Source organism: Sinocyclocheilus anshuiensis, unplaced genomic scaffold (assembly GCF_001515605.1).
Source record: "Sinocyclocheilus anshuiensis isolate Anshui unplaced genomic scaffold, SAMN03320099.WGS_v1.1 scaffold2562, whole genome shotgun sequence".
In the NCBI taxonomy this organism is placed as follows: Eukaryota; Metazoa; Chordata; class Actinopteri; order Cypriniformes; family Cyprinidae; genus Sinocyclocheilus; species Sinocyclocheilus anshuiensis.
Genome location: NW_015549777.1, coordinates 129,930 through 157,117, shown reverse-complemented (window position 1 = coordinate 157,117; position 27,188 = coordinate 129,930). Strand labels below are relative to the sequence as shown.

Genomic DNA, 27,188 nt, shown 5'->3' with positions numbered 1-27,188 from the left:
TCAATTATTAAAGTATTACATATGTTACATAGGCTGATTTATTCATTTTAAGTATTTGGGATTTTAAGAGCAAGTGCAAAATGTGCTGAATGTTTAATTTCATCCAAGTGAAATTGGCAAGCATAGGCTGCTCTCGGCGGATACATGAGCACTGAGCGCCCGGTGATCGCGTGGATCTCACGTCTCCGAAATCGGCAAAGCACATTTTCAAATAGGCGATTTCTTTATAAATAAACCGCAGATTTGAGTTTTAAATAACTACATTCTCGCCTGAAATACTCTTAGAACTGCATTTCATGACACAATAACAGTAATATTTTGAAAATTATGCGGGTTTCCCTCTCCGCCATTAACGCTCGCTGATTGGTGCGAAATGCATACTGTGATACCTAGTTCGCACAAGTCACCTCTGGATGCATCCTTGATAAAAGGGGCGGAGCAAGACCACATCCGGGGATTTGAACTGTACCAGCGGAAGTCGTCATAGTTGGGTAAACTTGAAGAGCAGTGAATGGGAGAGCACCACAAATATATTTTTTTGCATTCCCAGTTGCTCAAATAGCAAAATAAAAACTCCACGATAAAATTGAAAGAGAACGATGTCAAATTTACCGTCCCTCCCATAGACGCTGCATTAGAAACACCCTCGCATTAGCATTAACTGTTTTTTTGTAATTTGATGCAAAGGTGATATAATACAAAGAATAGTGTTATAAATGTAGATACATTAAAAAAAAAATACAAATATGAAAAACTTCCGAAGATTTACGATGCTGATGACCGTTAAATGCATCATCACAGTCTTGTGAAAAGGGTCCCTTAGCTAGATGTGAACTTTGAATTGGAACAGTACTTGGGCGAGGACTGATGACGTTTCACAAGTCCACAACAACACAAGTACAGACAAACGCATATTGAGAAACAGCCCTGAAGTGGGTGTGTCAGATATAGGGAGACATACAAAATGTGCAGTGCTGGGGGTACTTCATGGAGAGGTTTGAGAACCACTGCTGTACTGTATTTCTTTAAAAAAAACTAAAAATTAATTAAATCCGTGAAATGGCCCAGGTTGGTTGGAGTTCAACACAGAAGTATTATACCTACGTATGGGTGGCACCTTCCCTGGACCATGTCAGACCTGAACCACTTGTGCTACAAGTGGTTTTTTCAGGTAGGAATCACAATCACTGCACATTTAAGATTTCTCTTTTACCTGTCAAATCTTTCCAGTATTTTGCTCCATTACCTGAGTTGCGTTTTAGTGCCAGAGGAACCTGAGAAGCGTGACCGAGGCTTACAACAATGTCTAAAATGTTATTGTGATGTAAACATGGTTGCGACATGCAAATATTCAATACTGCTGGAAACTAAAGGTAAAAAAGGGGGCTTGATGTGTCCCCCTCAGGTTATCATGTTATTATGTCTGTGGTTACGTTAGTTGTGGCCCTGGTGTAATTAATGTGCACCAATGCCGTGGATGTGACGTTGTGCTGCTATTTTAAAAGGCTGAATCACTAACTTGAGTGGTCCACATCTAGGCTAGGCTACTCATCACGTTACTCAGGGCAAGGATCCTAAATCAAGGGACCTTGTGATGTGTCAAGTGTCTGAAGAATTTGATTTCCTTCCCTGTGCCACTTCCTTGGCAATTAATTATGTGTGGGATGCACACACACACACACACACACGCACGCACGCACGCACGCACGCACGCACGCACACACACACGCACACACACAGACACACACACAACACACACACACACATATATATATATCAAAACATTTAAATATCTGTCTTGGCCTTGAGTGAGAGTAGACTTTAAAGTAAACCAGATAAACAATAAATAATATTAAATTTCTGTGCTATTTCATCTAAATAAATAAAAAATACAACACTAAAATTACACCAAAAAATTATTTATGCATTTGAAATGTATTCAAAATTACCATCCATTTAGATTTAGTTTTAACATAAACTAATAAACTTAATGTGATATATATGCATATTTGTCAGTTATACATAAATAAAACAGGTAAGAAAAGAGTAAGAATTCTGTAGTACTACCAAAAAACTAAATTTGTATTAAATATTACATATTTTATCACCAAGAAATCCCAATTTGTTGTCTCCTAAATTTTAAATAATTGAATATCACTTTTCCACAGTTAGCCATAGTTTAACCATGTTCTTAATTGATTTTTTGAGTACAAAAAAATCTTTCTCACCGATTTCATTCATGATTCGCAAATATGCATCACATGAAGTTTATTATGCTGAAACTGTGTAATCCAAATGGATGGAAATTTTATATGCAAAAAAATATTTCATTTCAAGTCATTTTAAATGCTATACAAGTGAATTTAGGCATCAAAAATTGTATAAATTACAATAAAATATCCAAAATTAACAATCAAATATCCAATATCAATCAGTACAGATAGATTAAAAAAAAATCTTAACTACTGGATGATAACCAATATGGTGTATCCCTATACCAGTCTCAGCCATGGGGCTTAGGCCCACTAGTAATTTTAATTATTATTAATATATTATAATAATGATTAACTTAATTAAACTGCTTTTGTGGTTACTTACTAATTTCAGCACTCCCAGATTCTGTTAATAATTTATTATATAGGGGGCCTTTGAATATTGTGTTGAGAACCACTGCCCTATATATTAAACTCTAATGATACTGATTTTTTACTCAGAGAGCTACCTGCCCAAGGATGATGGGGAGTTTTACCAGTTCTGCTATGTGGACAGCTTTGGTCATGTCAAAGGAGCCAGCACCCCATTCTGCTTTCAAACCCCAGCAGAAGCAAGCCTTGACTGCAGCTTGGAGAAGGACCTGTTAGTCATAACAACACAGGTACATCTCCATTGGAAGTTAAAGTTTGTAGTATTTTTACTTTCTGCTAGCCATTTACATTTAATATTAATACTAACTGGCCAAAAAAATAATTCATCGAATGTTCTTGTGAGTAGGAGCAGGCAGAAAAGACGGAGAAGGAGAAGGAAGACTTTGTGAAAGAGATTGAGTCTTTAAAAGAAACAAATGCGATCCTGAAAAAAGAGTTGGATGAAAGACTGCATGAGATCCGCCATCTCAGGGTTAGTCAGACTCTCTTTCTTTTATTATACACATATGTAAAAATGTAAGCACTTATTATTTACAATATTTATGGTTGTATTTATGATTTCTGCAATGAAGGCCAACTGATTGTCTGATCTGTTATCTAATGCCTTTTTTTTTTTCTTTTAGCCCTGTCTTTGTGTGCTGGACCCATTATGTAGTGGGAATGTTGTTCTACTTGTTCTACTTAGTCTTATTTTTAGTTTATGTATGTATGTATTTATGTATGTATATATAATTTATATTTTATTATAGTATTTATAATAGGTATTCAATTAGCTTTTTTATATTTTCAGATGTTATTTTAATTTTAGTTTTTATAGTCATTTTATATTAATTTTTGTCTTTTGTCATTTCTATTATATTATAATATTTCTGTTGCTTTCATTTATTTGTATTTTATTTTATTTATTTATTTCTCAGTTTTGGTTTTAGAACTTCAACTTCAACTTAATCATTTCAAACTTCAACTTCAACTTAATCATTTCAGTTATTTGTCAAGGCAACATTTTTAATTTTCATTTAAGTTGTTTATTTATATTTTATATTTTATTTTACTTAATTACACAATATTTAAACAATAATAACACATTTACTGCATTGTTCTTGTACTGATCATCATTGCAAAACACCACTGGTGAATAAAGAGATTGTAAATGTGCCTTTATACTAAACTGCAGAGCTCCATAGAGGATTCAAAGGATAAACCAGAATCACCTCTGCCAGATGTACCCAGTTTTAATGCCACCGAAGAGGTAAAGAAAGAACTATGCTTCTGCAAACAACCAGTGGAAACACTGACACAGCTGAATATTTTAGCTATAGTATCTCTATAATTTAATCTGTATGACTTTAATCAAACAAAATGATTCACAGTCACTGACATCTCTGCGAGAAAAGTACGATAGAGCTGTTCAAAATATCCGCTTGCTTAAGAGAGAAAGGACAGAGTTACAGCAACAGCTTGAACTCAAGAATGGGGAAGTCCTCAGGTGAGTGTCCTCAATATGGAAATCTCTGTGTTTTATGTGCAAAACTATGGAAATTTTCATCTATTTTTTTCTCCAGGCTAAACACCTTGTTGAAAGAAACAGAGCAAAATCACAACAAAGTACAGGACCAAGTCAAGCTGCTACAGGTTTGCAAATGTGTTCTTAATATGTGACCCTGGACCACAAAACCAGTCATAAGGCTAAATTTTTAGCTGAATAAATAAGCTTTCCATTGATGTATGGTTTGTTAGGACAATATTTGGCCGAGATACAACTATTTGAAAATCTGGAATCTGAGGGTGCAAAAAAATCAAAATAATGAGAAAATTGCCTTTAAAGTTGTCCAAATTAAGTCCTTAGCAATGCATATTACTAATAAAAAATTAAGTTTTAATATATTTACAGTAGGAAATTTACAAAATATCTTCATGGAACATGATCTTTACTTAATATCCTAATGATTTTTGGCATAAAAGAAAAATCTATAATTTTGACCCATACAATGTATTTTTGGCTATTGCTACAAATAAACCCCAGCGACTTAAGACTGGTTTTGTGCTCCAGGGTCACATATGTGTTATTACTGTTAATGATAATTAAGAAAAAATATGTATTTTTGTAGTGCCTCTAAACAAAGACGCTTCATAATTCATGACATTACAAATACCAAGACAAAAATAGAGTAAGAATTGAAAAGAAAACACAACCAAATTAATGCAAAAAAGGTTGTGGTCTAAGAAGCTTCACATTTATTCTGTTTTAGGTGGATGTGCAAAGCAGCAGGAAAGACTATGAGAAATTGCACACTGAAATCCAGGAGCTCAGGATGAAAAATACTCCGGAGGGCCGGAGGGCTGAAAACAAAGCATTACAAACATCCTTGTCAGAGCATGAAGTCCAATTGAAAGAAGAAAACTGTAAAGTGAGGCTTGTCACCGAGGCTTATCCATTTTTTGAAGACTGAAGACTTAAAATCATTCATCAAAAATCACTGTATTGTCAGTGATTCAAGTAATCTCTTTGTGACTCAGGTACAGATTCAAGCCCTGCTCAATCAGCTGACAGAGGCCAGAGGGCTGCTTCACAGTGAGGTGCAGAGTTGCAAAGAAGCCTGCAAACGTGCAGAAACCGCTGAGCAGGAATTGAAGGAAGTGAAAAGGAAGCTGGAGGAGATAACCTTGAAACAGACTGAGGACGAGAAAGCCAATCAAATCCAGGTATTTTTCAATATAGTGTCATGTTTTTTAATCTTTTACATTCTATTTTCAACTCTAGTCTGATTTTGTAAGTACGTTTAGGAATAATAATCATTATTTAGATCCGGATTCCACACAATTTTGTCATTACAGGCACAGCTTCAGCAGGCACAAGACAAAATTTATGAAATGGCAGAGACATCAAGATTAGACGGAGAGAAGCTTGTGGAAAGGAATGAGGTGATCTGGTTTGTTATGACACATTAAACATCACTGTTAGCTACACTACACGTTCAAACGTTTGGGGTTGGTGAGATTTCAAGTCTATTATGCTCACCAAGGCTGCATTTACCTATTTGTGACCATGGACCACAAAACCAGTCATAAGGGTCAATTTTTCGAAATTGAGATTTACACATCATCTGAAAGCTGAATAAATAAGCTTTCCATTGATGTATGGTTTGTTAGGATAGGATAATATTTGGGAAAATCTGGAATCTGAGGGTGCAAAAAAATCTAAATATTGAGAAAATTGCCTTTAAAGTTGTTCAAATGAAGTTCTTAGCAATGCATATTACTAATCAAAAATTAAGTTTTGATATATTTACAGTAGGAAATTTACAAAATATCTTCATGGAACATGATATTTACTTAATGTCCTAATGATTTTTGGCATAAAAGAAAAATCAACAATTTTGACCCATACAATGTTTTTTTGGCTATTGCTACAAATATACCCCAGCGACTGAAGACTGGTTTTGTGCTCCAGGGTCACATTTAAAAACAGTTAAAACAACAGTGTGAAATATTATTACAATTACATTTATTTCTATTTTAATATATTTTAAAATTTAATTGATTCCTGTGATGGAAATGCTGAATTTTCAGCAGCCATTACACCAGTCTTCAGTGTCACATGATCCTTCAGAAATCATTGTAATATGCTGATTTGCTGCTCAAGAAACCTTATTATCTATATTGAAAATGTTGTGCTTCTTAATATTTTTTTTGAAACAAACATTTTTGTAACATTATAAATGTATTTACTGTCTTAGCTGTACTGTCTTTTTATAAAATTACTGTTTGCTGAAAAAGGTATTAATTAAATTAATAATAATAAAAAAAAATCTTACTGACCCCAAACTTTTGAACAGTAGCGCATTTTAGGAAATTTCTACCAAAAATTAATACCAAAGATGTTGTGGGGCACTGAACGACATGCCAGTCAATTATTATTTCATGAAGATTTTTTTATTTTTATCTTTAGGAACTGCAAGCAGAAGTAAATAAGCTTAAAAGGGCATTGTTTGACTACCAGGTCGCATCTGTTGCCGCAATGTCTGATCAAATATCCAACCCTCAAAGCCCACTGGCCTCCCTGGAGCAAACATACTCACCTGACTCTCATTTCTATGAGAACATTGATGACTTGACAGGTTGGTACAATAAACAGTCAACGAAAAAGGGAATTGTAACATTTACTCAGACGAAAACGCAAGCATTTCTTGAAGTTGTCTTAAAATTAGCGTATTAAACTCATAACGCATTTCATTTCTACATTATAGCAAATCCTTCAGATCCAGAAAAACGGGTAATTATTTTAATGAATACAATATTTCAAGAATGAGCTCAAAATTATTCAACTGTATGCATTTCCTCGTGTAGATTATGGTGTGCCAGCATTGTCAGGAGGTCTTTCCTGGCATCAACGAGGTTGAACTGACAGAACACGAGCAGTCTCACAAAGTGTGTCCACTCTGCACTCTGATCTGTGACGATATGGAACAGCGGGAGTTTGAAGATCACGTCTATAGTCATGAGGATTAGTCAATTCTTTTTTCTCTATCTGATATACTGTCTTTGGGAAAGTATGGTGGCACTTTTTAAAGTACCGAATAGTCCAGGACTTTCTAGATAAGCAGCACTTCTCTTTCATTATTAGCTGTTATCTATATAGGGACAGGTTTTTTTTTTATTATCATTAGGTAATGATTGAAATATCACTGAAGAAACTGGAACCAAATGTCCAATTAAGTAATAAAAAAAATGATAGTAGATATAATACAGATGCAAGATAAATTGCACTTATATAATAACAACAACTGGCATGGTCTTATTTACCCAAACTTTTTCCAGTGGTTACTCAGGCATTGGAATAATAAATATATTGTGAGAAATGTGACTAAATAGATGCTTTTATTCTCCATTTTCACTGTTTTTCCTCTCAAACAAGCTTGACTTGCAACATTCTTTGACCTTCGCCTCTATCCACCATGACAATGTATTTACAAAATAATGTCTTATTCTCAAGGTGTCATTTGGTTGGCCTCCTCAGGCGTAACGTCTCGCGATAACAGCTCCGAGAACAGAGCAGGAAGCCAGTACTGTGGCTCCCCCGCAGCTTGGGAGTCCAGCCATGCTAAGCCTTCTTTCAGCAGGTGATCCTGAAAAACAGCGCAAAAGGTATAATTACTATATGACATAGAAAGCATTCAGAGTGGTGTTTCGTTTTTCCTGCACACTTACAAGAACGTGACTGGCCCGCTCTCTCTCCCACTTGAGGCTGTCTCTGATCTCGCTCACTGTCACGTAGCCCTTTTTCTGTGAAACATGGCCAATAATCAGATCTGACGTCATGGAAGTGTAAAGGTCTCAGGCTTTGTTTGGTATTGATTACCTCTGCTAGCTGAAGGACAACAGTGTGATCCATGTTGAGCTCTGCTGGGACCGACTGGACTAGATAAGAGCCTCCAACGGGAATCATCCCGAAGCCATTTCCCATAGCCTTGAGCTTCTTGATGGCCCGCACTAAGTCATCTCTGAGCAACGATGTTAATGGTTGGTAAGAGAATTCATGTGTTCAGAACAGCTAGAGAACACTATATACAAATCAAAGACACTCACTGGCTCACATCTTGTGCAAACTTCCCTCTTCCTTTCAAGACACGGTGGTGAAGTTCATCCAGTGTGATGAGACCTGCAAAAATAAAGTAATTCATTGGTTAATATTTACATTTATATATTATTTTCATAGAGAAAGTTTTAGAAAGTCATATTAGACATTTGTGACCCTGACCCTGGTCATAAGTGTCAATTTTTTTAAATTGAGATTTGTACATCATCTGAATAAATAAGCTTTCCGTTGATGTATGGTTTGTTAGGATAGGACAATATTTGGCTGAGATACAACTATTTGAAAATCTGGAATCTGAGGGTGCAAAAAAAATAAAATCTTGAGAAAATGGCCTTTAAAGTTGTCCAAATGAAGTTCTTAGCAATGCATATTACTAATCAAAAATTAAGTTTTGATATATTTACAGTAGGAAATTTACAAAATATCTTCATGAAACATGATCTTTACTTAATATCCTAATGATTTTTGGCATAAAAGAAGAATCGTACATTTTGACCCATACAGTGTATTGTTGGCTATTGCTACAAATATACCCCAGCGACTTAAGTTTTGTGGTCCAGGGTCACATTTAGACGGTCATTATTGTCAAACACTGACAAGCTGATCAGGTCTTTTATGGTGTTTTTATATACGAAGAAGGAGATCATTGTCATCATAATTTAGAAATATCTGATCGCTGAAAGCACGATTGACTAATGAGAACCAAGTATACCAGAGAGCCGTGTATTAAGTACGTCGAATATATGGAAGAAGAGAATATGCCGTTTGTTTTGCGACACACATAATATCTTCAAGAAAAAAACACAGGCCTGTCATATTGATAATATGTAAAACTGAATTATAACTTTTAACACTTTAAACTGGCAAAACTTACCGCCATTTCTGTGTTTTAGAGCTAAACAGACTTCAATGATCTGTACACCAAGCTCATAGTAGAAATCTCCAACTCCAAGCATTTCTGACCAAAATCCTTTTCCAGCTGCACACATACAGCAAAAAAGTTAACAAGGACATACAACTTTTTCTTTGAAATTATGATTCACTATAATATAATTATTTATCATTTTAATTTATAAATTAATTAAATGGTACTTAATAATTTCTACTAATTAGTTAATTACAATGCATCCAGTTTTCATTAAAAATTAATTATAGTTTTAATAATGTATACTAGTTGATTAGTAATGTATAACCCTAATATTAAATCATCAAAATTCTGTATAATTACTTACAAATGCAATAATTAATTATTTATTATTATAATTGACAATAATTAATGTTATAATTAATTATAAATATAATTTACATAATAATTAATAATAATTATAATGCATCCACACTGTTTTCATATAGGGTCAAATACGCAAAATGGTTGTCAAGTATCAACACACAAAAAAAGTTCCCCCCCATACATTAGAATGTGTCCTGCTCAATTGTGTGTGAGTGTGTGTGTATTTTCCCCCAATTATCCACCTTTTTCTTCAACGCGGAAGTAAGCCTATGGGTGAGACTTCCGATTCATTAACCGCTATAGGTAAATAACGAGGAGAATAACAACATGCATAAATGGTCAAATTGTTTGCACTACAAACCAGTGTGTTCATAATTAAGATAATACATTAAAATAATATAAGACAAGACACACCAACTTTCAATATCAAGCAGCAAAACTATTTTGTTCAGCTAAAAATAGCTGGACGGTGTGGACGCAGATGAGACCGGAAGCCAGACCCATAGAATTTACAAATGGCCGCGCCCATTTTTACAACAAGAAAAAGGTGGATATATTTATTTATTTCTGAGCAAAAATGGAACGTCTCGTCTTTGACCCATGAACATATAATAAAAAGACATCCATTTCAGCTTTAAGGGAAACATTTATGATAGGAAACACGTACATGCCAGTGGATCAACCCCTATGGTGGCACACATCTCTTGGAACTGCACCCTGAACTGAGAGTTCTTACGGATTTCTTGTTTGTGTTTGCTGGCAAACTCTTCCAAATTGGTCTTAAAGGTTTCCAGTTGTTTTGACATCTACAAGGGCAACACACACGGTCTGATTATAATGGGGTCAGTGCTGTTTGAAGTTACATCTGTGTGGTTTGCCCAGTAGGCTATACGCACCTGTGCAATTTGATCCTCTGCAAGGACAGTTCCTCTCTCTTTATACTTTGCCTGTGACGGTAAACAAATTAGCTGAATGAATATGCCACAAGATTTGCCTAGTTACCAAATCTCGCAGAGGTGATGTCATCATACCTCTGCAAGTTTCTTTTTGGCGATCGCTTCAGCTCCGCCTCCTCTTCTGTGCATGTTGCCTAAATAAAAACTAAAATACTATAATACTACAAAATGAAACTGTATTATTTCCCTGTTCTGATAACTGTAGTAATTTACTTCCTAGTCAGCTGAACAGTTCACGAGCTACATTTAAACATCGAGACAGAATACGACAAAACAGACTAACTAAATTAAATATATTACAATAAAACAAACGAATAGGGTTGTTCCCTTTCAATTATGCTCTTCTTATCTACAACGTTACAAACAGTCCAGGAAGAAAACATCCACAGAAGTGTGTTATTTCTTCTATACACGACTAAGGTCTCGACAGTAATGTTTTGGTGAATGTGTCTGATAACGCCACCCGTCGGTCTGGAGAACAAAGTCTGGGTATGCAGGGTATATCGTGCATATTGGCCCGGGCTGATTGGGGGCCCGCAGAGGGGGACTTTTAAATTAAAACGAGGGAATGTATTCTTCTTAATTTTATATATATCTGCGGGCTTTTTAAATTGAAACGAGGGAACGTATTGTTCTTAATTTTAAACAACAAGGACATTGTGGATGAATTCGCTGAAAGAAAGGCCCAGAGAATTAAATAAAATTAATTACTACTAGCCAACTACCAACCTCACAGGTTTTATTAATTAATTTATTTGTATTATTATTATTAGTTTGTTTTGAGAAAATAGCTGTGGTGCAGTAACCCTGCATCTTACAGGGTTAGTTCACCCAAAAATGAAAATTCTGTCATTAATTACTCACCCTTGTGTTGTTCCAAACCCGTAAGACCTTCGTTCATCTTCGGAACACAATTTAAGATATTTTTGATGAAATCTGATATTTTTGATGAAATCTTTTGATGAAATCATAAAAAATATCTTAAACTGTGTTCCGAAGATGAACGAAGGTCTTACGGGTTTGGAACAACACAAGGGTGAGTAATTAATGACAGAATTTTCATTTTTGGGTGAACTAACCCTGTAAGATGCAGGGTTACTGCACCACAGCTATTTTATCAAAAAAAAAATGTTTTTAATAATAATACAAATAAATTAATTAATAAAACCTGTGAGGTTGGTAGCTGGCTAGTTGAAAAAACTGTATCACAGCTGTATCACATCTAGCTTCAGCGACACCTGCACCGTTTTAATTCTCTTTCTTTCATTTCAATTTTCTTTTATTGAAAGACTATCGAAAGTAGCCATTCTTTCCATTGAGAATATACACAAAGCCTTAAATAAAACACCAAGGACATAGCAGATGAATTTGCTGAAAGAAAGGCCCAGAGAATTAAATTAAACACATTTATTGTTTGTATTTCGTGATAAAATTGACAGAAAATAAAGGATACTGTGTTATATTGAAAGTAACAAAATGCTTATTATTGTGATTATTGGATGGCTGGTGCACTACAAATAATGACTAGACTTGAAAACGTTAAATATAATTTCCAAGCATTTATATCGTTAATAAAACTTGTGAATAGTCATGTAATGTGATACCTCAGAAAAGACAACAATAAGGAGCATTGGAGCCCACATTAACCTATAACGTATGTTTTTGCATATGGGCCCGGGGCTGACTTGCTACGCCACTGATCATGTCACTAAGAGAAGGAGTAGAAGGACAAAAAAGGAAAGAAAGACAGACCCTTCAACTACAAAATGTCCAGATGCAAATCCACCACCAGCAAAGGCTAAACTTTCTTGGATGGACACCAGCAGTGCACACAATACCAAGATTGAAGATGAAATTCCTGAAAAGCATAAGAGCGGGAGTGAAATGATCGTAGAGCTGGATCTGAGACAAGAAAAGAAGGAGAGAAAGACTTAATATGCAACTCCACCACCTGCAAAAGATGAACAGTGGACCCAAACAATGCAAAAGCCACAGATTAGGAAAAAAAACAAAGGATGAAAAAACAAAGCCCCAAAAACAAGCAAGCAAAATTGAAGAGACGTAGGCTATACAGGAGCCTGAATGCAGTAGCAAAATCAACCAACAAAAGGGATTTCTTCTCATTTGTAAACTGGCAGAGAAAGAGAAGATGAAAATCAGAAAAGAGGAGAAAATACAAACTGTACAATATGTCAGTGATCCATCTATGAAACACCTGCTCATCAACAAACACAACAGGTTCAATAAGTCATACAGTACAGAACCTATATAGAGGATGATCTCCCTCTCAAAATTTGAGCATCAAGAACATATACAGGTGGTGGAAGACAAGAAGGATCACTTCCTCCAGTAAAAATTCTGTAAATCTGAGGCCAATCAAGTTTATTACCTCATTGTTCATGTCTTACACTGAAAACAACAACAACATTTGGGTCACTGAAGCTATCTGTCTGTCTGGGTTCAAAGTGAAATGTATTTTTAATATGTGGCCTTTTCACCCATAGCTTCATATATGTTCACCTCTAGATGTCCTACCATTCTAGTAATGATTTCTGGATATTGATGCGATGTGCTGAAATGAGTTTAAATGGAAATCAATGTTTACTTCATCAATTCTACCACATCGGTGAAAGAATGTGCACGCAAGGCCCAGAGAGTGTGCACATATTTACACCGTTTATGTTTTATTTTTTCAAATCCATGTGCATGGCAAGGTTTACACATCAAGCCCGATGTTCTGGATGGTTCAAACGTGTTGGATATATTTCACAAAGTGGTGAGGACAGTATCAGTAGTAGGGTAAAAAGTATGTTCAACCCACAAGTGACTCCTTTTTGGGTGACTAATAGTAGTGATAATAAAGTACAAACCACAATTTATGATTCTGAAAAACAATTTAATTATAATGAAGAGATTTTCATCTAGAGATAGATGACATTCAGTACATTGATTTACTAAACATTTCCAGTACACTCTTCAAATCGAACTTGGATTCGGTCTGTTCTCCAAGGCGCTTTAGAGGCACGTTCGGTTTAGCTTTATTGATTCCTGTTGGCCAAGGAAGAAAAATATGGTAAATGCAGTTTACATGGTAAATCACAACTAGTCTCACTTGTAGAAGGCAACTTACTTGAATGCATCGCCTTTTCTCTGAACCCACATCACAAACTCTTTTTTCAGCAGGTCATTGAAGATGCGGGTGTCTGGATCTTCTATAGTTGGTCTGTAGAAACAAGCATCAGATCCTTCCTGCTGCTTCATAAAGCCTGAATATTGTAACATGGGCCTACATGCTGCCCATTTCCCCAAACTTACTCGCTTTTCTTCTCCCTCTGATTGAGCAGAAAGTTTACAAAGTTTTTCTGGACCATCGAGTCCACAATTTTGCTGATGTCACTCGCAATGGTTGATTCAGCATAACGGCGGCTAAACTTCTGGATCTCATTTCGTGAGCTATTAGTGAAATTTGAAAAACAAACAGAGCATAAAATCAAAACATAAGCTTTTCTTTAATTGTTGTGTGACTTCTGTTGTCTATACATATACATTTTGGTAACACTTATAATGTTAGTTAATGCATTAATCAAACTTAAAAAGTAGTTGCCGAAAATGTACTCACCCTCAGGCTGTCCAAGATGTAGATGAGTTTGTTTCTTCATCAGAACAGATTTGGAGAAGTTTAACATTACATCACTTGCTCACCAATAGAGGAAGTGTCACGGGACCATTTTGGCCAGAAGGGGTGGTTTAAAATAAAATGTATTAATGATAAATTTGTTTATTACAAACACACTGCTTTTGGATTACTTATATTACTTGTGGATTTTTGTATTGCATTTATCAGCTTTTTGGACTCTCATTCTGACGGCACCCATTCACTGCAGAGGATCCATTGGTGAGCAAGTGATGTAATGCTAAATCTCTCCAAATTTGTTCCCATGAGCTAACAAGTTCATCTACTTCTTGGATGGCCCGAGGGTGAGTAAATGTTTAGCCAGTTTTCGTTTTTGGGTGAACTATTCCTATTATATAACTATAACTATTTCTGTTAACAAATGGAACCTTATTGTAAAATGTTACCACATTATATGCATACAGTATGTAAGTTTTTTATTCGAAAATGATCTGATAATGCTTAATTATTTTCTTACCTGCTATCAAGAGGCAGGGATCCCGCGCATGACCATGCACAGCCTAGGCATATCAAAACCAACGCAAATACTGCAACCTTCATTTCTCCTTTAATTCTTCAAACCAGATGAGAAAAATAGATTTCAAACATCCAGCACCTCTGACAACAAAACAGCTGAATGCAAATAGATTTAGACCTACCCTTTCTAGTTCTGGTCCTGTTGTGATGGTTCTGCTTCTGGCCCCTGTATTGGCTAAAACTGATGCACAAGTCTACAGCAAACTGCACTGGTCTTTTATACAGTGCGATTGACATTAACACCAGAACAACAACTTATTTCCACATCATTTAAACAATTAATAATGAGGCATAAAAGCTGATAAGGCTACTTTTTCTTACAATCTTAGGTGTCAAATCTATTTACACTCTTTGTGGTTTGTACTAGACAAATAACATGTTCGTGGAGCTGAAAATAGATAAATGACCCCATTAAACCATTAGTTTTTAAAGGCAAACATATTTTCATTATGCAAATCAGACAAGTATTGGCTGATGTAAGGAAATGTTCCAAGCTAATGACTCGAGGTGTACATTTTCAGGCATTTTAAGAAAAGTCAACAGATTATGTTTTCCAAAGGTTCCTGTGTCCTTGTGGCAATAATACGAGTGGTGATGGATATGCAGTTATTAAAGGAATGGCTGGTGAAAATGCATTTTTAGACTTTTGGAAAAAATAAAATATCCATATTTCTACTTCATTCATATTTTAAACAGGATTGCCTCACAACAAATAAGGTAAAGACAAGATTTTAACTGAACATTTATATATGTTCTGTAAATATTCCGTTTCATATTCATTCATATAGCCTACATACTCTGTATTAAAAATGCAAGCATGTTTTTGACATTGTAATGGCTCAGTGCTGTTTTGGACTGCTTGTTTCCTAAGCTTTTATTTTGAAATCAGAATTTCCGCTGTGAGTAACTGCAAAAAAATCAGTGTATAATTCTGCATGTACATATCTATAGAGTCAAGTGAAGTGTTTTCAAAAACAGATAAATTCGTCGCAGTTGCATGTTGTTAAAATATGCATTTATTAAAATACCCGCGTCAGAAGTCAATAAAACGCCCACGTCAGCATTAGTTAATAATAAACACACAGTTATTGCGACCAAAGAAAGTTATTTCGTTCATAGATAAGATGGATGGAACCTCAGATTTGTTTTGGCAGGCGATGCTGTTTACGCTTCTTGCGATTATAATAGCAGCAGTTTTTATGGGAAGAAATCAAGCTCCTGCGCCGTCAAAGTGCTTCCATCAAACTAGCGCTGTTGTTGTGGAGGAGAGCGCTGGTCCAGACCCTGGAGTTTCCACACAGTATCATGAAAAACGAAATAATGACAGCAATCAACAGGACATTCCGCCAAAATCTAATGCAAAGAGCCTCAAAGCCAAAGATTAAACTAAACTTGTAAAGGTAAGGATTTATTCTGCTTTATGGATGATTCTGTAATTGTTTACAATCCAACTGAAAATGACAAACCAATGAAAGCATTAAGGAAATGTTTCTCTAATGAACCCTTTATTCTTTCTATCTTCTCCTCAGGATTCAAACTCTGATAATGTGGACAAAGTTTGTAAAAAGTCAGATTCTCCAGTTCACACCTCCACTGGTTGGGGAGAGGATTCCTCCAAGTCTGGGATAAGGAATGCCTTGAGGGATTATGCTCAGTCACCTGGTATAAGAATGATGATGATGATAATAATAATAATAATAATAACATTTTTACTAGCTTTCTGTTTATCAGTCTTATTATTGTTTATTATTACAAATTGTTTGGGTTACTGTTTCATAACTATTATATTAAAGTATTTTTTGACCTCTGACTGTGATTATAAATGTATTCACAGATGCTACTTCAATCAATATTTATAGGAATTGAACGTTTTGTATTAAATGTGCACTTGTTGTGTACTTAAAATATTAAAAGGATATTTTTAAAACTGTACTTGCTAATACATAAAAAGCCACTTAGTTCACCCATATCATTGCAGTCAGCGGGTGTTGCATTGCTTCAGTCCAAAAGACCTGAATAAAAAGCACCCTCACACGGCTCCGGGGGGTAAACAAAGGCCTCCTGTAGCGAATCGATGCGTTTTTGTAAGAAAAATATCCATATTCAAAACGTAATAATCACTTTAATCTAGCTTGCGCCAGCAGTTGTACACAGAAGTAGTTCCGGGGGATGGATTCAAGTGATTATTACGCTTTGAATATGGATATTTTTCTTACAAAAACGCATCGATTCGCTACAGAAGGCCTTTGTTCACCCCCCGGAGCCATGTGAGACACTTTTTTTTATGGAAGGGCGCTTTTTATTTCAGTTCTTTTGGACTGAAGCAATGCAACACCCGCTGACTGCAATGATAGAGCTTGAAAGATCAAAGACAATTTTTAATATAACTCCGACTGGATTCGTCTGAAAGAAGAAAGTCATATACACCTAGGATGCCTCGGGGGTGAGTAAAACGCAGCCTAATTTTCATTTTTGGGTGAACTAACCCTTTAAGTGAACTTAAAGAAACACTTATGACTACGTTTTTTAACATGTACACTTAAAAAGTGCACTTTGTAACAATGTCAAACTAAAAGTACATTTTAACTCATTGTTATCATTTAATGATATTTTGTCATACTTTAAAGAAGTACTGTACTCTTATTTGGATGTGTTGACTAACATACTAAAGCACATGTAAACTACATGCAATTTAAACTGTAGTGTGTTATCTGATATTACATGCATATATTTCAGATGTACTTATTGCCACTTCATCATTACAAATGTGTAATTACAAATAATTTAAATACATGACATATAAGTTTCAATTAAATTATATCAAAGTATATTTTAGCATAAATATTTTGCATAAATGCTTGTCAGTACATTCAGCAACCATATTTCAAAGACAATAGAAGTAATTATGAAATAACATATAAAATATACTACTTAAGTGGGTAAAAAGGCACTTACATTTCTGTTTATGCATTTAGCAGATGCTTATCGCAAGTGACTTACAAAAGAGGAACAAATCAATTCGTTAAAGAGCCAACAGTTGTTATAGTACACAATACCAGATTAATTACACAACCAGATAAGGAAAACAAGCTAGAGAAGAGAAGTACAGAGTTTAAATATTTATTTTATTTTTTTTTATTTTATTTTATGTTTGTGTAAGTGGATTGGTTTAAGAGTAATTGCATTTAATATAAATTTAAACTATGGTACATTTTTATTTAATAACATGCAGTTAAGTGTCTGAAACATTACAATCAGTTTGCCCTTATTTATATTATTTTTATTAATTTATTTTATTTCCATAAGTACTTTAAAAAAAAAAGTATGCTAAAGTCTGCTTCCTCTTCACAGGTCTTGGTATAGTGCTTAATATGTATAGTAATTTCCTGCATAATGTCATACATGCATCATGCACCCCCCTTGGTTGAAATCATGTTCCAGGCCCCACAAACTATGTTTCACAATTAACCCGTCTGACGCCCCTGCGTGTGTCACAAAAGTGAGTCAGTGTTAAAAATGAAGATGATAAAAAAAATGCCCTAGAACAATACTAATGCAAATAATGTTCAAGGCAAATTTTGCTGACAAGGCTAATTTAATATTAATTTTCTAAAAAAAAACAAACAAAAAAACTAATTCAGTTTGAGCAGTTTTTGACAAAATCTTAATTTTACAGGCTTCACAAGTATTACTGTTTGGTTAAGTAAGTAAGTTTGTCACTCCATAACTTCCACTCTGCAATAGATGCTGAGAAGAAACCCTTGAGGTACATGGCTGGCATGCTGAGGACCTGCCAGCTTGAGAAGATGATGACCAGAGAAGAACTGGAGGAAGAGCAGTGGTGATTTCTTCTTAACTGAATGTCTTGTAATTTCAGCAATCCTTGCTAAAATGCTGTTGGATAGTAAGAACATTAACCAGTATCAGGAGGATACCTGGCTTTTGTCCACAATGTATGTACACCATCATTCAAAGATTTGGGGTTGATGTTTTTAAACTGTTTTTGAAAGAAGTCTCTTATGCTCATCCAGACTGCATTTATTTGCTTGAAAAATTTTTTTTTAAATATATTTTAAAATGTAATTTGTACTTCTTGTGATATTCTAATATGCTGATTTGGTTCAAGAAACATTTATTATTATTATCAGTGTTGAAAATTATATATATATAAAAAAATAATAATTTAAATTTAAGTTCAAAAGAAATAGAATTGTGAAATAGAATTGTTTTGTTGCATTATAAATGTCTTTACTTCCATGTTTGTTCAGTATAATGCGTCTAAAATGCAAGGTTCACTGAGTAATTCATCAAGTCTTACCTTTGTTTGCTTTGTATTTTGTAGTTTGTTCTCAGAGAGACGAAGGATGTATTGTAATATCTTGATGATATATGACCCATACAAACAATTTCAACGTTTTCACTCCACCCATAACCAACATTTTAAAATACATTTTCTTTAATGGTCTGCAATCAGTTCTGTTAGGCATGTTCACTTCAATATTGTAGTTTCACATAGTTTCAAATGTGCTCCTGTTTGCATTATTTCATGGCATTTGTTGGTTATTCAAATAGGTAAACAAAAGACATTTTCTGTTTGAACAGCACATGCTGTAACACCTCAGTGGTCATGTTAGATAAACTCACCATTACATAGTGAAGGCTTCAGGCTATTCAGGCTCGTTTTCTGTTTGCCAATTGTTCCTTTAGACCCGGATAAGCACGTCATACCTGTACGAATGTGAGTTTATTATTTGGATAGGATGTAAAATAATTTGATTATTTTAACTCGACTGAATTAAACTGCTCACTTTTATTTGTACATCACTTTGCATAAATAAATATATATATAAATAGGTTAGAAATAAACGAAAATCTTTGCAACACCAGTTACAGTTGACGTTTATCTTGCAGAATCTGCAAAATGCTAATAATATGATAAGAGGATCATAAAAATCACATTCCACAAGACAAAATAACAGCTGAATTTATTCATTATTTATTGTGTGGCGTTACCTGATCAATGACTGTTTTTATGTGTGCCTTGTTAAACTGCTCACTTTTGTTCAGAAAAATCCTCCAAGTCCTGCACATTCTTTGGTTCTCCAGAATCTTTTGCATATTTGAACCTTTCCAGCAGTGACTTGTCTTTTCACGCTAAACTTATAACCACAACTGTAGGTAATAATGTTACAGACTGAGCATCTGTGATATGTATTTAATAACGTGTATGTGTTTTGTTTCAGGGTTCAGCGAGAGCAGTTAGCTGCCATCTTTCAGCTGCTCAGAGACAAACAAGACACGTTTGGTGAGGTGACAGAGAGTGATTTACAAGAACAGCTTAAACTCTATTCTATTTGAGAGTGTGGTTATGTGGATTATAGATTCAAATACCATTTTAAGGAGAGTTCAAGTTGAAATCAGTGACTTAAATGAACCTAAAAAAGGGTTTGTTTGTTACTTATATGTGTATATATGTATGTATTGCTTATTATTATACATAATATGTGACCCTGGACCACAAAACCAGTCTTAAGTCGCTTGGGTATATTTTTATCAATAGCCAAAAAAAAAAAACATTGTATGGGTCAAAATGATTGATTTTTCTTTTTTGCCAAAAATCATTAGGATATTAAGTAAAGATCATGTTCCATGAAGATATTTTGTAAATTTCCTACTGTAAATATATCAAAACTTAATTTTTGATTAGTAATATGCATTTCTAAGAACTTCATTTGGACAACGTTAAAGGCGCTTTTCTCAGTATTTTGATTTTTTTGCACCCTCAGATTCCAGATTTTCAAATAGTTGTACCTCGGCCAAATATTGTCCTAACAAACCATACATCAATGGAAAGCTTATTTATTCAGCTTTCAGATGATGTATAAATCTCAATTTCATGACTGGTTTTGTGGTCCAGGGTCACATATAAGTAGTGAGGAATCAGAAGTCTGGAAAAGTTTAGTATAAAATTCAGTAGTAGTGCTTTAGCTTCACTTACTGTAATGATTATAGTGCATGTCAGTTCAAATCCTTGTTAAATACAGTATGAACTAAACTGAAATAAAATTCAAAATCAGCTAATATTACTCACTCTAACTGTCAGCTGTCTATCTTACATATCGACACTGTGCTTCTTTAAGTTACTAGTATGAAAAATAGACAAATGATGCATGTTATTTTTTATTTTTATAAATAAAAAACACTTTTTGCTTTATATTTTTATTATTTATAAACTGTGTTATGTTTAAGCGCCGCTCATAGATCAGTGCAGGCCATAGGCCAATAATGTCATTCGTAGCAATGGGCGGACTGTAATCCAGAAATAAACACCTGGTTTGATGATGTAATACATTTGAATAGGTAGATTATAAAACAGTGAATCTTTCACATTAATAGGGCCAGACTGATAGCATGAGTGGAAACTGGTCATGAAATATGCAGAAAGCTTGGGCTGTTATTAGTCTCATTCTGACTTGTTGCGTGCTGCTCTATCTAGTGCTTTGGATGAATCTCTCTGAACAGTTTCACAGGTAAGAAAATTAGTGAATCTTTTGCAAATATTCAAAATTTGTCTTATGAGGTGTAAGTATGATATTCTAATGACTGGTATATGGAGTTTATTACTGTTTTATTAGATATTTGTCTGTCTGGATTACCACAAAAAGTTTATTCCTGTTTTTGCTGTACACTTTCCTCCTAATTAGCAAAACTGTCGTCATTGCTGCATTGATTTTATCACAACTTGGAACTACTAGTTTGTACAAAACTGAAAAACCCATTTACTCCACTGAGCAAGAAATCAACATAACACCTATTCCGGTTCTCTATAAGAAAAATTTTACAAAACTTCCAGTGTGGGATTTTGAAGATGTTTTTTTGCGAAACGAAGCAAGAAAACCTGTAAGTCTTTCTTCTCCAATACCATTCTCACTGTGAAGTTGTGAAATCCTTTTAATCCTTTGAAAAAAAAATCACCTTTTCCGTAGACCTGTCTAAAGTCCCTTCAAAACACAGAGGATCCCAAGTTCAAGGAGGCTGTTCTTCCTGACGTTCAGCTGTGGCTGTACAAAGGTCTACTCAACGTAACAGAATGGAATCGATTAGCACACTTCAACAATCCCTTCGGCTTCATGGAATACAAGTACAATGGTGATAACCTAAGGCAAATGAAAGATTTGGCATAATATGGGTGTGTAGAGTCCTGCATGTGTTTGAGAAAGGGGTGCAGCAGGTCGTTAACTTGATGTCATTACTAGCTTGATGTCATTGGAGTTTAATACTGTAAACAATGTAAACAGGGGACTTTTTTCTTTGTTTAAAGAAACATTACAGCTTCAGTGCAAGCTTAAATCGACAGCATTTGTGGCATAATGTTGATTTTACTTGTCCCACCTTTTCTTTTCAAGTCACCAATTTAATTTTTTTTTAATGGAATATTGCAGTGTTTATTATAAAGGATTTATTCATGCACATCATTATTTAAAAAAAATGAATGTGTCCTTGTAATCTTTAAATAATATAACTTCCCCTCCCCCTTGCAATGACATTTTATTTATTTTTTGATGACGTGTGCAGTGATTTGTCACTCGCATGAGATCCCAGCAATAGCAAACAACAATGATCCGATCAATTCCCACTGAACAAAATCAAGTCCCGGTCTACATTTAGGGACAATAGGAGTTCTGGGTTATAATGGTAAATATGGTCAGTCAGTCAATAAACGTATTCACTCTTTCAGTACTGCAGCTGAAAAACATAATTAATATGTGTTAACATTATTTTAGTGTAAAAAATTTTTTTTTGTGAATTTACATCTAATTTTACAACTTTTTTTGTCATGACAGTGTAACACTAAAACTGTTACAGAGGAGGCTCCCGTACCGCCTCCTCCGCACCAGCAGAGGGAACCGTCTCCCGAATATTAGTCGTTCCCATTCGGACTCCAATTCCCATCACCCCTCATGCCTGGGACTGATTGCTCATCCACACCTGCACCTCATATACACACACACATATAAGCCACTCACACACACACAGACTCTCTGCGAAGTCTTGATTTGCCCTGGCTGTCATTTCCGAGTGTTATACCCGTGTTTGATTTTCTGTGCATCTGTTCTTGGACTGTTTCCCGATTCTCTGATTGTTATCTGCCTGCCCCGACTTGGATTGTTTCAACTGGACTCTGTTTGCTAGCCGCCTGCCCCAATCTCTCGTCTGGTTCATGACTCTGTCTCTGCCTTGTCTCTGCTGTTCTGCCTTGCCGGTATTTGACCCAGTATTGTCTGACTATTCTAAATAAAAGCTACAAATGGATCCACACGCTTCTGACTTGTCACAACAAAAACAACTGTAAAAATGAGAACAGTTTGTAAACAGAATAAAAAAATTTTTAAGTAAGCATTTTATTTACTTTAAATCCTTTAAAAATTTGTGCCATTAACTTGGACTCTAAATGTTTAATTTTCTTTAAATAACCATTTGGCCACAAACACTGTTGATTGAGCTAAACTTGCAAACATGAAGTAAAGGAATAGTTCACCCAAAAATGAAAATTTACAAAAATAAAAAATTACTCATCCTCAGGCTATCCAAGATGCAGATGAGTTTGTTCATTGAAACAGATTTGGAGACTTTTTATCACTTGCTCAATGGGTGCCGTCAGAATGGGAGTTCAGACTGCTGCTAAAAACATCACAATAATCCACACAACTCCAGACCATCAATTAACATGTTGTGAAGTGAAAAGCTGCAGGTTTGTAATAAACAAATCCATCAAGATGTTTTAACCTTGCTTTCTCCAGTGAAAACGTTGTCTCATCTGAATCAGGAGAGAAATATGTACAGATTAAACACTGTTTACAAGTGAAGTCTAAAACCGTTCTAAACAAATATGTGGATTTTGTGGACATCAGCGATGGACACAAGGAAGAGTTATTATGGATTATGAAGTTTAATTATTTAATGGACTGGAGTCATTTGGATTACTTGTGATGTTTTTATCAGCTGTTTGATCTCTCATTGTGACGGCACCCATTCACTACAGAGGATCCACTGGTGAACAAGTGATGTAATGCTAAATCGATGAAGAAACAAACTCATCTACATCTTGGATAGCCTGAAGGGTGAGTACATCTTCAGCAAATTTCATTTTTGGGTCAACTATTCGTTTAGATGACCTACTGTCTTCACTATGCATTTTACGTTTCATAAACTGCAGTTTTTTTTTCTTTCACTGAAGAGGTAAAAAGAGCAGTGGATTTGATACCAAAGCCTAAGTCATCAGTATTACTGCCTGTGCCTGAAAGTTCAAAGGATGGCTGTATCCGCTGTGCTGTTGTGGGCTCTGGTGGCATTCTCAATAACTCAAAGATGGGCAAAGAGATAGACTCCCATGACTATGTTTTTCGGTAAGAGTTAAAACATGTAAAAGTTTTATAATAAAATCACTTAGCTTAGTAAAAAATGGCTAGGGAGAGTTGACAACTGAATGAAATAGTTATGTTAATGATAATGCATGCCGATAACAGATTGCTTTACTGAGGTCTTTACTGTGTGTGTTCTGAAACAGAGTAAATGGGGCTGTTACTCAAGGTTATGAGGAGGATGTTGGAAATAGAACATCAGTTTATGTACATACAGCTTTTTCCTTATATGCCAACATTCTGATGTTAAAAAAGTACGGCTTTAACATTCCACAAGATGAGGTCAGTATATTCTACACTGGACTCTGTCTTAAAAAGCAAATATTCAGTACGATTTGCTTGTGCTGCTGTGTTCTTCATTGAGAATTATTTATATAAATACACTTTATATAAACTACACAACGTACACTACCGTTCAACAGTTTGAGGTTAAGATTTTTTTCGTGTTTTTAAAAAAGTCTCTTATGCTCACCAAGGTTGCATTTATTTGATAAAAAAAATTGTAAATCTTTTTAATAGGGCATCAAATATGTAATGATCCCTGAAGGCCTGAGGGACTTTGAGTGGATCCAAGGCCTTTTGCAGGGAAAAGCAACCAATGGGTCATTCAAGGGTGTGAGGTACAGTATCCAGCTCTAGTTCTCTCAAACCATGCTAGAATAGCAATGCAACAGTGGCTCCACCTCAGCATGATAAGGGGTGAAAATGTATTACTATGTTATTGATTTGTTTAAAAAAAAAAAACATTTGCATTTATTCTTGCATAGGCCACTGAAATATTTCGAAGGGAAATTTAATGAGAGTAGATTCTATGTTCTTCACCCTGACTTTCTTCGATACATTCGCAACAGGTAACATTTATGTTACAGTAATCTACAACAATCTAAGTGTGATCTATCTCTTTTTAATGACCCCTGTTTTTTAAAAAACAGATTCATGCCATCCAAACAAATGCAGGGCATTCACTGGGCAATGTACAGACCGACCAATGGAGCGTTTGCTTTGTTCTTGGCTCTTCACACATGTGATATTGTAAGTAAACGCAGTAGTTATTTTCTATTCGTTCAGCTTATTCATCAAGTTGTTTGTAGCTATTTAACACTGGAAGTACTCTAAAATACTATTTTCTGTTATAATCGTATTGGACATATATTACTAATACCTTATAAATATTACTTGAAAATGCTTTATTGCTCAATATCAGGTGGACGCCTATGGATTTATTACAGAAGACCACCATACGTACTCCAACTATTATTATGAAACGTTCAAAAAAACCAGTGTAATTTTCTTTATTAACCATGACTATGGCCTGGAGATAAAGACTTGGAAGAAACTGCATGACTCTGGAATCATTAGACTTTTCCAAAGACACTAACACGTCAAAAACAGAAGAAGACTCTGTTCTGTCAACAGGTGTTATTTGAAAAGATATGATTCATAAATAAGCTGGGGACTAAAACTAAATGAAACATCTGTATGCTGCAAGTGAAAGGTTGTACTATCAGTTTTATCTTTTTTGTTTGTTTTTGTTTTTTTAAAAGGAGAGGAAGGTGATATTTATATTTTAAAATGGTCTTGGTTTGTGTGTTTGATCTTTGTTCTTCACTACATTACAAATTCCCAACATAAATCTATTTTTTATTTATTCAGCATATTTTTATTCTAATATTTATTTTCTTAATTTTATTAAAGGGGTCATATGATGCTGCTAAAAAGAACATTATTTTGTGTATTTGGTGTAATAAAATGTGTTTATGCGGTTTAAGGTTCAAAAAACATTATTTTCCACATACTGTACATTATTGTTTCTCCTCTATGCCCCGCCTTTCTGAAAAGTGTTCTGGAACAGTGTTGTAAATAGAACTTAACCACTGATTTCTAGTCGTGTCCATTTTTGGAAGGCCAAAGTAGTTTCGCTTTCACAACGAAACATAGCGTCACACACGGTGGCCTAGAGTGAGCGGCGGCGGCCTACAGTGAGCAGAGTCCGGGGGCTAGCGCGAGGAACGGCCAGAGGGTTAGAGTGAGCAGAGGCGGCGGGCTTGAGAACGGCGCGGCCGACGATTTCGACGAAGGAGCGTCCGGAAGGACATGTGACGACCCTGGGCTGGACTCCGCTTCGTCCACGGTGAAAGCCGATCCGGCGATCCACAGCGCAAAGTTGTAGTATTTCCTCAGCAACCAGCATGGATCAGCTCCAGGCATGACGAAGCAGATATCGTCCTCTTTTGGAAGGCCAAACAAAGTAGTTTCGCTTTCACAACGAATCACACAGTGCCTTCACGACATGGCGCGGCAGCAACAACAATACTACAGCGAGAATAAAAGTTACGCCTTCTTTCTTTGCGTGAACATTTGGGCGGCGTTATGCAAATCTTCCCACATAGTGATGTAGATATGTGGGGGCGTGTTAGAACGAGCCGTTTTAAGTAGGCGGGGCTGACTCTGAACTTTTATAAAGAATATCTCTTTGGATTTGAGACTTTAGTCTTTGCAACTTTACAGATCTTCTTTATGCACCAAGAGCTTGTAACACTCCAAAGAGAAAGGAAAAATTGAAATCGCATCATATGACCCCTTTAAAGAATTTATTAGTTTTTCTCAGAAATGCAAAATACTTATTTTTCCTAAACCTAGGGTACTAATAGCCATACACAAACATAGGACCAACTTTAAAGAAAGAAGTTATTTATTTGTTATCTATATCTAAAGTATACTTTTTTATAGCTCATCCTAACAAATGTTCTTCTAGAACTGTGTAAGCATCATCAAACTTCAGAAACAACACGAATGAACATGAACAGGAAAGAATAATCAAAAGAATAATGCGAAGTTGTTTTCTCATTGATTTATCTAAAGTAGCAGCATACTTCTTTCGAAGACTTCTTTGTTTAGCTACAGTTTGCTCAAATTGTAATCTATAAATTCAATGCATCATTAAACCATGTGTTTATTTTAGGATTGGGAGAGAACAGAAGGGAATATTTGTCAGGCTGTCATAAAGACATCCCAGAAATATTGATAAACTGATAAAGGTTTGTGGGGTGAGATGGTTCAAAATTGGTCAAAAGTCTTATAAGCAGTTATAGAAAATGTTTAGTGCAGGTTTTGCTGTTAAAGGAGAA

General features: G+C 35.2%; 5 protein-coding genes across 5 annotated transcripts in view; 3 read left to right on the top strand and 2 right to left on the bottom strand.

The window, feature by feature from the left end:
• The window catches only part of calcoco2 (calcium binding and coiled-coil domain 2), a 10,380-nt gene extending 3,015 nt beyond the window's left edge, over positions 1 to 7,365 (top strand). Inside the window, exons 3-14 of the mRNA XM_016450280.1 lie at positions 1,069 to 1,171; positions 2,715 to 2,875; positions 2,992 to 3,117; positions 3,820 to 3,894; positions 4,016 to 4,131; positions 4,208 to 4,277; positions 4,895 to 5,053; positions 5,163 to 5,348; positions 5,481 to 5,567; positions 6,595 to 6,763; positions 6,893 to 6,918; positions 6,993 to 7,365. Coding sequence (XP_016305766.1) covers positions 1,069 to 1,171; positions 2,715 to 2,875; positions 2,992 to 3,117; positions 3,820 to 3,894; positions 4,016 to 4,131; positions 4,208 to 4,277; positions 4,895 to 5,053; positions 5,163 to 5,348; positions 5,481 to 5,567; positions 6,595 to 6,763; positions 6,893 to 6,918; positions 6,993 to 7,154 — 1,440 coding nt within the window. The 3' untranslated portion in view covers positions 7,155 to 7,365. The remainder of the gene's footprint in view (positions 1 to 1,068; positions 1,172 to 2,714; positions 2,876 to 2,991; positions 3,118 to 3,819; positions 3,895 to 4,015; positions 4,132 to 4,207; positions 4,278 to 4,894; positions 5,054 to 5,162; positions 5,349 to 5,480; positions 5,568 to 6,594; positions 6,764 to 6,892; positions 6,919 to 6,992) is intronic.
• A 100-nt stretch (positions 7,366 to 7,465) lies between these two features.
• On the bottom strand, positions 7,466 to 10,846 carry snf8 (SNF8 subunit of ESCRT-II). The gene is made up of 8 exons (XM_016450281.1): positions 10,504 to 10,846; positions 10,369 to 10,419; positions 10,140 to 10,278; positions 9,116 to 9,220; positions 8,232 to 8,304; positions 8,005 to 8,146; positions 7,854 to 7,928; positions 7,466 to 7,771 (listed from the first exon to the last, which is right to left on the bottom strand). Exons 1-8 carry the CDS (start codon positions 10,555 to 10,557, stop codon positions 7,634 to 7,636), a joined length of 777 nt encoding a protein of 258 aa, XP_016305767.1. The 5' UTR covers positions 10,558 to 10,846; the 3' UTR covers positions 7,466 to 7,633.
• A 2,575-nt stretch (positions 10,847 to 13,421) lies between these two features.
• Positions 13,422 to 14,841, bottom strand: gip (gastric inhibitory polypeptide). Its single transcript, XM_016450313.1, has 5 exons — positions 14,761 to 14,841; positions 14,580 to 14,675; positions 13,744 to 13,881; positions 13,559 to 13,651; positions 13,422 to 13,476 (listed from the first exon to the last, which is right to left on the bottom strand). The coding sequence occupies exons 2-5, from the start codon at positions 14,660 to 14,662 to the stop codon at positions 13,467 to 13,469; spliced, it is 324 nt and encodes a 107-aa protein (XP_016305799.1). The 5' UTR covers positions 14,663 to 14,675; positions 14,761 to 14,841; the 3' UTR covers positions 13,422 to 13,466.
• LOC107660865 (matrix-remodeling-associated protein 7-like) lies at positions 14,786 to 19,996 on the top strand. The gene is made up of 4 exons (XM_016450303.1): positions 14,786 to 14,806; positions 16,168 to 16,300; positions 18,383 to 18,479; positions 19,882 to 19,996. Exons 1-4 carry the CDS (start codon positions 14,786 to 14,788, stop codon positions 19,994 to 19,996), a joined length of 366 nt encoding a protein of 121 aa, XP_016305789.1.
• An 882-nt stretch (positions 19,997 to 20,878) lies between these two features.
• Positions 20,879 to 25,707, top strand: st6galnac1.1 (ST6 (alpha-N-acetyl-neuraminyl-2,3-beta-galactosyl-1,3)-N-acetylgalactosaminide alpha-2,6-sialyltransferase 1, tandem duplicate 1). The gene is made up of 9 exons (XM_016450309.1): positions 20,879 to 21,168; positions 21,343 to 21,538; positions 21,625 to 21,787; positions 23,877 to 24,045; positions 24,207 to 24,342; positions 24,580 to 24,680; positions 24,828 to 24,911; positions 24,993 to 25,092; positions 25,265 to 25,707. Exons 1-9 carry the CDS (start codon positions 21,074 to 21,076, stop codon positions 25,436 to 25,438), a joined length of 1,218 nt encoding a protein of 405 aa, XP_016305795.1. The 5' UTR covers positions 20,879 to 21,073; the 3' UTR covers positions 25,439 to 25,707.
• The last annotated feature ends 1,481 nt before the right edge of the window (positions 25,708 to 27,188 follow it).